Source organism: Anser cygnoides, chromosome 5 (genome assembly GCF_040182565.1).
Source record: "Anser cygnoides isolate HZ-2024a breed goose chromosome 5, Taihu_goose_T2T_genome, whole genome shotgun sequence".
Classification (NCBI taxonomy): Eukaryota; Metazoa; Chordata; class Aves; order Anseriformes; family Anatidae; genus Anser; species Anser cygnoides.
Window position 1 is genome coordinate 49,496,270 of NC_089877.1, and position 12,647 is coordinate 49,508,916.

At 35.8% G+C, this 12,647-nt stretch overlaps 1 protein-coding gene across 3 annotated transcripts in view; it reads right to left on the bottom strand.

The window, feature by feature from the left end:
* The window catches only part of RPS6KA5 (ribosomal protein S6 kinase A5), a 79,756-nt gene that overhangs the window by 19,121 nt on the left and 47,988 nt on the right, over positions 1-12,647 (bottom strand). For 2 of the 3 annotated variants that reach the window (XM_066998262.1, XM_048070507.2), the window contains 3 exons: positions 11,387-11,470; positions 7,995-8,098; positions 1,422-1,572 (listed from right to left, as the gene is read on the bottom strand). In XM_066998262.1, coding sequence (XP_066854363.1) covers positions 1,422-1,572; positions 7,995-8,098; positions 11,387-11,470 — 339 coding nt within the window. Of the gene's footprint in view, positions 1-1,421; positions 1,573-7,994; positions 8,099-11,386; positions 11,471-12,147; positions 12,276-12,647 lie in introns of all 3 variants that reach the window. The other variant, XM_048070508.2, reaches the window with a different exon arrangement.

Here is a 12,647-nt window from a genome sequence, read left to right on the forward strand (position 1 = left end):
AGCTCATCTTCCCCCCCCCCCCCCCCCCAAGTCTAATTCCATTGAAGGTAGAAGATTCTACCTTTCCCTATGAATCTATTTTTTCCTCTGTCAAGAACAAAGTAATTGTGATACTAACACTATAGTGTATATCACAAATGAGTCTTACCTAAGATGTCAGAGACTAAGTTTCAACATTTACCAACATATTTGGGCAATTTTTTCTTGCCAAAAGGTTGGTAAGAAAAGGCATGATCGAATTTATATTTAAATCTCATAAAAAGAATTCAAAGAAATTTAACAATGGAGATGAGCCAAATAACTGCTGTGACTATCCTTACAGTTCTTCCATTATTTCTGAGGAAACACCACTTATATTCTTGTAAGCCATACTGCATGTATACCATATCTTCAACTTCTCATTTCTGATACCTATCCTTATTTACTAATCTCAGCTTCTGGAGCCCTGAGATCCTCTGGATTTGATTCTTACTTAAATACATTGCTAAAGAGGGAGCACAGATATGGTGGTCATTAGAAGATGGCCCTATTGCTATAAATGAATGGAACTGAAATGAAGTCAAGAATAGGAAGTGCTATATGAGGAAAATATGTATCTTCCAAAACAAACACTGAATAAAGGAAGCTAACTCTATGGATATTTGTCAGACCCTCTATAAAAGGAAGGAAATACAGAAGACCTGAGAAGAAATTCAGATGTTAAAAAGCCAAGATACCGCACATGCTAAATGTTATGATAATTACATTGAATATATTTATTTGAAAGGTCTAATTTATAATACCAATTTTAAATACTCCAAAATTGACAGTACTTAGAAATATAATTAACTTCAGAAACAACACAAACACTTAAGTTTTTTCAAAAAAAGCACAATTTTAACAGCAATGTATAGAACAATACAGCTGTTGGATGCAAATACATTTTTCATCATTGTTTAAATCCAAATGTTAACACACTGAAATCTGCACGGAATTAAAAGCAACTAAACAAGACTAAAGATTAAATTAAGCAAACGAAAACACAGAAGAGGGCTTTATCACTAACGGTGAAATTAATCAATGGTCAAATTCAGTAGTAATATTAATGCAATCTTTCTTTTAAAAAACAGTACACAACATATAAATTAAGAGTTTTTCCATTAAACCTTCTGGTTCAACTAGCACAGCTTTTGGCTGCTTCAAATAGGTGTTAGAAACAAACACAGAAGAAATTAAAAAGCTACTAAGCCCTTGCTGTAGCATGCACAAAAACCATACACACAAGTACATGGATATTCTTATTAACTTCAATTGAATTCTTCAAGCAACTAATACACCTGTAAGCTACTCTGTTACCAAAACAATGGAATTTCTTTAGACTTGGATTTCAAAGAAATTAACATAGAGTAAGTGCTATTTGGGGAAACTTCTTTTTTCTTTACCTGGAAAAAGGGATGCTGTTTGATTTCATCAGCATCAGTTGGACCACAACCTAATCTCTTCTTGGGGTCTTTCATCAAAAGACGCTGAATTATATCCTTAGACAGTGCACTCATTTCTTGTGGATAAGGTGGCTCACTTTTTAATATTCTCCTATAAAACAAACAAAATAACATTTATTTGGTAATTACTTAATGTGTTAAACGTTAAATCTAAGAGTTACCATACTAATGACAGTACTTAACCTTCCATTGTCTATGGTACCTGGAGATAGAAGGATGGCAAATGTGAACCAACTATCTTTTTATTTATTTAAGGAATATCTGAGGAAAAACAGACATGTAAATTAGATAAATAAATCAGGCGCTACAGAAGGTCAAATTCACTGACACATGGCCAAGCACCAACAGAAAGAAGTCAGCTTGGTTTCTGTAAAGGAAAGTTCTTCCACACAGACTCTTTAGGAGTTCTTATGAGGGGTTAAACAAGGAGTAGGCAAGAGTGATTTGATATCAATCACCATTTGGATTTACAAAAGGCTTTTAGTAAAGTAACTCAGTTTTTTAAGGAAATTAAGGGGCTATGTGGTAAGAACAGCCCTAGCATAGATAATAATTGGTTCAAAGGCATAGAACAGAGGATCAGAGTAAATGGTCAGTTCTTGCGACAGAAAGAATTACAAGTAGATGTTATTTTAGGGGTGTTGTACCGGGACCTGTGCCGTTGAACAGGCTCCTAGCTGACCTGGGAAGGAAGGTGAGCAATGAGTAGCATAAGCAGAAATTGTCTCCTAAATTCCTGAAGAGCAAGGACAGGTGATGAAGAACTACAGGAGGTTTCCATGAAGCAAGGCAATCAAAATGACAGCTAATTTTCGGTTTACGTAAGAGACTTACTCCATGAGACAAAAACAATCCTAGCTTCCTACATACATTATTGTTACTAGCCAAAAGAAAACATATAGCTACAATAGACAGCTCCATAAAAACATCAACTTGATGCTTGACAGCAGTCAAAACCACAATTCCAATGTTACAAATTATTAGAAAATCAAGAGAACAAACAGAAAACACACTTATGGCATGTAAGGTTTGTCCACACTTTGTATACTGTGTGCAGTACCTGCAGCCTCCTCTTGAAAGGATGCACTATGACTGGAAAGGTTTTAGAGACGAGTAACAAAATTAATAAAGAGATACAGAATGTGTTTCATATGAAGAACTACAGTGGAGACTAGGACACAGTAGGCAGCAATTCACCATGCTGTTGCAAGTACGCTGCTTTTCACAGAATCACAGAATATTCGAAGTTCGAAGGGACCTCCAAGAATTATGGAGTCCAACTGCTGGCTCCACACAGGACTACCTAAAAATTAAGCAGTGTGTCTGACAGTGCTATCCAAACACTTCTGGAGCTCCGGCAGGCTTGGTGCTGTGACCACTTCCCTGGGGATCCTGTCCCAGTGCCCAAATACATGCTAGTGACATTCCTTCAGAAACATTTTTGAAGCTGACTGGTACTATAAAATAACAATGATGCTCTGAACCAGTTCATAGGATTACACTACAAAAGTAGCGAAGAACAATACCAATTTCTTTAGAAGTTCCAGGAACTACTTACAGTTACAGAATTTACATATGTGAAGCTGTATACACATTAATTAGTACAGAAAGCAAGCTGCCAGAAAAGAAAGACCATATGGGATCAACATGTAAGAAAGCAGACATTGGTGAAGACTAATCATGTAGCTTGATTAAGTAAAGGGAGACCAATTAGTCTGGCTTTAGTGAAGTGCTGTGCTGAAAGGCAAGTCATTGGGGGGTGTAGCAGTAGCCCATAAAGTGTTCTGACAAGGAAGCCCAGTATATCAAGGTCCTTGCTAGGATGTCTGCGCTTCTGAAAGGGAGATATGGCCTTTTGCATCAACCTTCATTTTCTTTTCTGAATCACTTCCATCCTCTTTTTCACTTCATACTTAAGCAGTCCACTAACAGTAGGCAAAGGAAGCAGGAGCAATTAAATATTCCAAGTGGCTACTGTGGTCAAAGCTGCTGGAGGACTACTATGCTGTACCTTGTGCTCCTCCTAGACCAGTATGTTCCCCCTGAATTGGGATGAGGTGAGATTAGCCCTGCTGATGGGAGCACTCTGGCTGTTCTGAAAGCACTTGCATAGGGCAAGGAGCTAATCACTTTAAAGTCCTGGATCACTTCCAGGTGCCCGAAGATGATTACTACTTGGTCATCTTATCCTTCTCTGTGGCAGACTGCAGAACTAAGAGCTAACCCCACTGGTATTGTTTTCCAGGAATATTGATTAGTCTCTCCCATCAGTACTGTAGGCCAAGAACATACATGATAATGAGAAGGAGATGCTAACGAATGATAAGGAGGAGATGTTTTGTCTTCAGTGAGTGGAAGATACAGTAGGGGAAGGACACCTTAAAGACAAGAAGCACTTACAGGTTATCAGTATCTTCAGAGCCATTCCTTCAGTATCGTTCATAGCCTTACCTGTTAGTAAAAGCTGCTGAGCCTGACAAATCATCTGAGGAACTGCCTGATTTTGCTATGAAAAAATTCAGTTGCCACTACTGGTCTCTCCTATCTCCCAGATTAAAAACTACATAGACTGAGCACAGGTTTCTTACCTGCTCTTCACTAAAGCAACAGAGATGGGATACATGTTTGCTGGCTGACGAAAACTTCCTTCCACAGGAGGCTGGGTATTTAAAACCAACCACAAATGCAAAAGGCATGTGGTAAAGACTTATGCTAAGATATCAGTGTCAAGAGAATTTGAAGAGGATTCTGACCTCATTTGTTCTAGGGTTATAGTCTTAAGGACTTAAGCAGGAATGCCCTTGCAATGCTCAATAAAGGCCTCACGAAGACTGTGTCATAGGGTTTTTTCCAACAAGGAGAGCAGATTACTTCTACTGGTGGAGGGGAGAGGGAAAATATGCCATTAGCCAGAAGCAGAAAGATACTTTCTTGATTTTTCATTTTAGTTAACTTTGTGAACAGCTTAACTAATCACAATTCTGATGCATTGCATAGCTGAGAAAATCAAGTTTATGTCAAAGAGTATGAAAACTTCTATTGGCAATTGGCCACTAGGTCAAATTTCCAAATTGGTCCTACTTTATCTACTTATCTTCTAGCATTACATTGACCAATCTATAAACTATGTTGTAAAAACAACTATTCAATATATCTACTGAGTGATATTTTGAAAAGTAAAGCGTAAGCTATTGACAACTCACTTAAGATGAGATGCTTGAACAAACAAATGTCAATTCATTATTTGAAATCGTAACTATGTAACTTGTTTAAAATCTTAACAGTGAGAAAAAAAACTACTTACAAAGAAGGAAGAAGAAAAAGTTTAGGAACTGGTAGCCATTATATGTCAATCTAAGATTTTATAGACGAAGGAAAAAAATATTTTGCTCAACATAAAATATGTCATTATGAGACAGAAGCTCCCTTTCACCTTCGTCTGTGATTAGCCTGAAAACAGATGCCTCAAACTGACTGTGGAAGTGATGATAATAAAATATCAAAAGCACAAAACCTGAAGCTTATGGTTTTATTTCCAACAGGTGAAAGACACAACTAGATCATGGAAAACTGAAAGGATCAACCTAGTTAACCATGAGACCCACTAGGTTTACGCTAGAACTGTTACCATAGTTTATCATCAGTGCCCTCGTAACTGTGTATCATAAGCATCACCAAAAAGATACATAACCATCCTAATACTCAGGGAATAAGAGAAAGCAACCTCAAGCTGTAAACCTATTTAAGGGTAGAGGGACAAGCTTCCAAAGCAGAATTTTCACCTTCAAGTTTGAAAACAACTCTACTGAATGCCCTGTCATCTCAGAACTACCAATGTCTGATTCTTTTGTACCACCTTTGAGCAGATGGAACAGTGCACCCCAGTTCTTGCAAGCGTTAGGCAAGTCAGAAACTTTGATGGAATAGTTACAACTTTCTTGAAACTATCTGCTTTACCAACAGGCTGAATTGATCTGTAGGCAGAGTCACTGATGGGATGTGATTCACATTTAGCATCAAATGGTTTCCTTCTTGTGGAAAAGATCTCCTTACACACTGCTTGCTACCTGTTAGAAAAGTATCATTGCATTATCTCCTATCGTTGCTTGGATTCTGGACTCTCAACTAAGGGTAGACACACTGTGAACTGCAGGTAGCTATAAGCTCTGCTTGTTTTTAAGCACTTAAAAGGACAAAATTCCAGAAGATACCACGCAGATCACAAGTTCAATTTAATAACTGCTCTGTCCTTGAAAAGATCTAGTAATCACTAGAGTCTTTACAGGTGGAGAATAAGGAATGGCATCCTAGTCCATACCTGCAATGCATTTTCCAGACGGTTTAAGGAAGAAAAGGTTTCTTGCAGAATTGCAGACAAAATATCCTTATAGCAACTAACATATAGTCAAATTTCAGCCGTTCTCTATGAAGCATAAATAGATTCTAACAAACTATGTCAGATAAAGAGCATAGGCCACAATTAGCATTATTATGCTAAAACAGCACCACATGCTTCTACAGATTTTATAGATGTACACAAGTGGAAAAAGACAGATATATATCTATTCATAACCCCAAAGCTGATAAGATTTTCTAAGCTGTTGCACAGAAGCAAAATAATGCTCCAAAAACTTCATAGTCATTTTAAGTACCTGTACATATGACAAGATCCTCAAAAATCAGAACTCAAAAATGGATCTGTCTTTCAAGCCAGAATTACAAATCACAGTCAAAGTGAAAACAAACACAGCACCTGCCTATGTTTTTGAAGGATGGGGCCCTTTCACAGCTTTGTGGCAATGCAAGTCCAGAATTCTCCAAAATGAAAGAAAGATTTGGGGAGAAGGGAGAAGTAAGGGGAGAAGGGATAGTCGAAATGGACATACACTTGAATAGTTCTGTGGAAAAAAAAAATCTAACAAGATTAGTAACCCATAACACCAAGAATGTGAACAAAAAGAGCCTTCAGAGACAGAGGCTTTTAACATAAGGGAAAACAAAGTATGCAATTAAGTAGCACTCACCATGAAAGAGAAGTCCACAGTGCTGTCCAAAAGGTATGATAAAAGAAGTGAACACAATCTCTCATCAGATAGCGTAAAAAAAGGTATAAGCCATACACCAACTATTTCTGACAGAACAACTAAACTGTTCATAGGGGACATATTTCATATCAAAACTCTGGTTTCAAACCTAACAGCCTTTGTGACGTACACAGAAATAAACTTTCTATACAAAAATATCTGAGATTATTTCCCACCTAGGTAAAAATAGGATAAGGACCTGGATTCATCCAGAACAAGATTGTTTCCTTAAACCTACAAAAACGAAAGACCATGGAATTTATGCTTTCAGGCTGGTGTCTAAGAGAAAGCTGAATTCTCTAAGCCTGCTGTTAGGGAATACAATTTGTGTTTAGAGTAACTCTGCTATCAAGAAAGAAGCCTGTACCAATTTGCCAGTGCTAGTGATTTCATCACCATTGGCAACTACAGATATCTGATGACATTATCTGCAATTCAGGTTTTTTTTTTTTTTTTTTTTTTTTTTTTTATCATTTTAGAGAGGAAATGAAAATAGATAGATCCAAGATAGTCATGGAGAGAAGTTGTGCAGTATATACAAATGTATAGTAAATATAAACGCGTAGTATAAACACCAACCAGAATAAAAGCATACCAAAGGACAACATTAATACCTGGAAGAAAAGGCAGTCAACTTGTCACAACAAAATTTCAGTCAGAAATTAGAGTAATAGCCATCAGAGGGTGGATGCTGGCAGCCTTGCAGTTTCTCATCTTTGAATTCAACCATAAATTATGAGAAAAAAATAAGATATTCAAGAGTAGAGAAGAACCTACTAAAAGACAATCAAATCCTGAAGAACGTGCATCTAAAAAGTTTATATGTAAAATACAAGAATGGTATAGGTTATTTAATTTCATACTCATTTCTTATCAATATGCAAGTATGTCTAGAAAGGATCCCGTTCTTTGTTTCATGTCATATACAAACAAAATAAACATTCCCATTAAAAAAAAAAAAGTGGGAGTAGGGTAAATCCTGGTAATTTAAACTTATACGATGGAGGGGTCTAGCAAGAAAGACAAAAATCTCTCCAGCTAAGTACGTTTCAGTATTTAGTTTAGTATTCAGTATCAAGATGTTGAATGTGATAATTCTGTTCGCATATAGCTTCGTGTTTCATTTGACTTCCCTTTCAACAGTAAACATGCAATAGGGTTGGACAGCAGCAAAGCTGTGGTTCTACTGTAGCTTAAACAAAACAGGTCTTTCATGAAGGTCAGTTCTACTTTATTAACCTCTGCAGATCACTGAAGTAACCTGTCTGCTTTCAGATGTCATTCTGTTACACAGAACCAAAACACATGAAGTATTACTCTGGTAGCTCTTTCTTCCTAAATTCTGTATCAAAATTCTCACAAAATATATATTATAGCACAAGCATCAATTTGTGAGCAAGCACATCTAACGTACTGTTTTGAACCTTACCTAGAAATCTCTGCTTGAGAATTCTTCTCTCCATCAACTGTAAATGGTGACGCTCCAGTTAATAGTTCATACATAAGAACACCAACACTCCACCAATCAACAGCCTATAGAAAAACAGTAATTATGTAAATTATGATAGAGCTAAGTAAAATTGTTAATAAAAGGAGGAACAAAACACTGCAGCCAGTAAACAGCTAGCAAAAGGAACAGCCCACCTATTCACAACTGAGGCAAACCTGGACATAAAGCTTGAAGGATTGCAGTAATGATTAGATGTATTTTCTATATTATATCAATTACTTTGAAAGCTCTTCACTCAGCTTCTTCAATTAATTTCTCAAGCTGAAGTCTTTCCACTGGCTACTAAAGTTTCACTTGACTTTTTCCCCAGAACTAATTTTGATTTTTAACATTGGGAAACAATAAGAATTCTAAAACATACTTGAAGTAATGGAGCTTATACATACTTGAAATAACTAAAGCTTGCTATGAAGTAGTGGAACCTGAGCTTTTAGGAGCTTGAGAACGAAACTAAGGAACTTTTGAAAAGCACACTTTAGGTCTACAGCTCACAGTTAATCAGGACACCTGAAATGCTACGGAATTTCATCTTATATTGCATGGCAACACATGTTATCTTTGGCTTCCCATGTATTAATCATAGAATCACAGAATCATAGAATGGCCTGGCTTGAAAAGGACCTTAAAGATCATCTAGTTTCAACCCCCCTGCTCTGTGCTGGGTTGCCAACCACTAGGTCAGGCTGCCCAGAGCTGCATCCAGCCTGGCCTTGAATGCCTCTAGGGATGTGGCATCCACAACCTCTCTGGGCAACCTGTTCCAGTGCCTTACCACCCTCTGAGTGAAAAACTTTCTCCTAATATCTAACCTAAACCTCCTGTCTTAGTTTAAAAGCATTCCCCCTTGTCATATTACAAATCTCTCTGACATCTCATAACATTTTATTTATTGTTTATTATTTTTATTTATTTAAAGTACCAATACATTAAAAAAAAGTCTTCAGATAATCCTATCTATGGCTACAGTCTCTCTGATTTTGTCTGACTATCCCAACACTTGGAGCAGGCTATATGGTTTCAAGGATAGGAAGTTATCTGGGGATAGAAAACAGAGGTTTTCTAAGAGGAAAGTATTTTTTGAGACAAAATGCTCATATTAACTCCATACTCTCATACCCAATGTCGCTTCTGAAACTTTCTTCATTATAAAAAAAATTGCTCCATATCCATAAAGAATTTTTTCTCTTTTTTGTAATGAAAGACACTACTATGAAAAATAAAGGAAGCAGTTTAGTCATTTAAACAAAATTAATTTTACTACAGGTGCTTGAATTTCTCAATTTTATTTCCATGAAATTTGCATATCCATGAAACTGAAATTCTGCTTTACTTGTGCTGACAAAATTAATACATTACAGGAACACAACCAATAAATGACGAAAAAGTTGACTTCCTACTTTAGATTGTGTTTTTTTTTGTTTTGTTTTGTTTTTTTTTCAAGATACACAAAATCTGATGTTTGATCTATTCATCCAAGAATGTCTAAAGGAACTAGATGAAGAAGTCTCTGTACTGTCAGTAATTCTCCTTGCAAATACACAATGATCAGAGAAGATCCCAGGAGAAGTGTGTGTTTTTCCAAAAGAGTAGGAGGATCTGCAGAATCAGAATCAAACTCTAAAAAAAAATCTGGAGCAAGTTTTTAATACAAACAAGATAGCTATCTAGAAGAGATTACAAGCAAACACACTGATTTATCAAGAGCATAGCATACTAAGGCAATCTCATTTCCTCTTTTTTAAATAGGACCTTGGGTAGCTAGATAAGCAGTAAATACAAAATACACTAAAAACCTTCAAACACCATGCCAAATAGCATCGTCAATAGTTAGCCAAGAATTTGTATGGTAAACAATTACCAGCACATATGTAACTGAAAAAACACCTTTATTTAACAGCTGTCAATCACTTGCCATCAAATTGTTAGGCTATTTCTTTAAGTGTACTATACGGCTCTGCTCTATACCTCATGAAAACATCAAGTAGAACTGATAAAAGATAACAGTATAGAGATTGCTCTTAAGATCAGCAATAGCAGCAATAGTACATAATTTGCAAGCACTCGAGAAAAAAAAACACAATTTAAAGTGACTGACGCATTGGAGAGATCCTCTGAAATTGGCAAGATTAAACTAAGGAGAAATACAGAGTGCAGGAAATGGAGCTTAGATTCATAAATTTGTAAAATTCCATTTTAATAATGATGAAGTAAGCAGTACTCTGAAAAAAAATGTAAAGATTATAGTGAAACAAAAGGAGGTGTGAGACAATGACTAAGCGAAAAGACAAATCAAATTTTCCATTTTATGTCTAATAGAAGAATCAGGGAGGTAGTCATTCTGCTGTACTTCAAACTGCCAACACTTAGCTGAAATACTGTGCCCACTACAGCGTTTCCTACTTAAAAAAAATATTGCAGGCAAGTTCAGACCAAAACAGAAGCAGAATGAACAGAGAAAGAACCTTCTAAGGCAAAGTCAGACTGAGTTCAGCAATCTAGGAAAAGGAGATAGAGGGTGACATAATATTTTCCAGTGCTTAAAAAGGCAATTCTAAGATGAATTGTAATCAACTATATTCCAGGACCCCCAACAGAAAAACAAAACAATCTATAGAAAAAAATAAAAAATAAAATGGAGATAATATATTCTCAAAAACTTCTCAGTATAGTAACCAATCAAAATAATTTATCTAGGAATACTGTAGAATTCTTTCAGTGGAATAGAGTTGTGACATTTTTGTTTGTTTGTTTTGAGTTCCATCTGTGAATAATGGTCATCTTAATTGTTGCCATCAGTTACTGACATTAATTCATATAAAAAAATTAGCCTCAAGCTAAATGGAATTAATTTTCGACAATCTGAGAATATTTCCCAAACTTACATTAATAATCCACTCAAGACTTCCAGAAAGGTAATAGACTTACCTGATGTACAACTGTAAAAATATATCAGAATTAGTCACAAAACAGTTGTTTTTCCACTCCAAACTAAACAGTTTTTAAATAAAAGTAAGCAAGTATGAGCTAAATTTTTTTGTCCCACTGCACATTTAGAACAAGATTCAAAGAGAACACAAGCGAGCCTCAACAGCTTTAGAATTATGCCTTGTACTTTGGTTTAAAACTAACTTCAAACTGAAAATAAATTATGCCAATGTTTTTAAATATAGGCAATAATCTATTTTAGGACAACCTGAAGTAAGGCACGTTTAAGTAAGACACTATCACATTCTACAGAAAAACTCAAACTGAACAATAATGTTGCCCAAAGAATTAACTTTTTTTCAGTAATAAACTTAGATAGAACATACCTTATCATGTCCTGTATCTCCTCCCCTTACAATATCTGGAGCCATGTATTCTATCGTTCCACAGAAGGAATACGCTCTCTCATTCTAGCAAAGAAAATAAAATTCATATCAAATGATTATATTGTCCAAATCATATGGGACATATCTGGCTAACAGTTCCAAGATGCTGGCAGCAATTCTTCTCCAAATAGCTCAGAACTGCTAGCTAAATCATATTCCATCATATATAGAGATGTATCACACAATGCTACAAAATATTTACAGTCTTCTACAAAAAAAATAAGATGTCATAAGTTTGTGTGGTAGTCTAACATAAGCACACAAAAATTAATGTATTGATATTTAAATACATTCCTATTAGTCTAAATGATCTATACATCATTCCTCAAGGCAACATAGACACATTCTGAAGGCTGCAATATCAATACTCTAAACAAATGAAATGTTTAAGTTAAAAAGAGCGATTCATCGTAAGATGTATGACTTGACTAAATTAGATAAAAGATCCTTTGGGTTCTCCGTATTTAGGAATTTATTATGACCTCTAGAAAAGTAATTCCCTTTCACAAAACGCACATAAAAACCCAACGTTCTCTCAAGAAGAGACTTGGAGAGAGACAAGAGAGAGAAAGAGAAAGAGAAACAGACAGACAGAGTTGTAAATTTAAGTTTATTCTATACACTGAAGTTATTGTTTTGATTATGTTCAAAACTAAGCTGCTTTCACAGGCATGTATAATTGTTCCCTGAGAGCGATTTACCTTTGAGGTCAACATGAGGTCATGCTGGACCTTGCTAATGACGAAAGCACATGTGTTTGGGCCATGCAACATTGTTCCTCCCTTATCCTTCAAGCTTCTAGCATTTGGGGGAGAGATCCTGACAGGTCCTTTAAAGAAGAGTGTTCAAAAAAGCAAATATTTCAAAAGTCAGGTTTTACATTCGTAGATGCAGATTTGGAGTTTAAAACAGGTGCTACATAAAAGATTGTACTGCACTAATGAGAGGAAGCTCCAAAAATTAGAAATAGTGCTCAGTGCTACCATGAGGCAGAAAAAATAAACAGTCCAACAGCATATTCATAAACTGTACTTATTAAAATACAGACACTGTGACTGTTTTTGTGGGTTTGGGCTTTTTGTTTTTGTAAAATTCTGGGTTTAAAATAGTTCTTGGCCTCATTTGGTTCAAATATTAACTTGAAATATCAACTTCTGAGACAAAGCCATAAAATGATAAACTTTTCATGATACCACTTTCT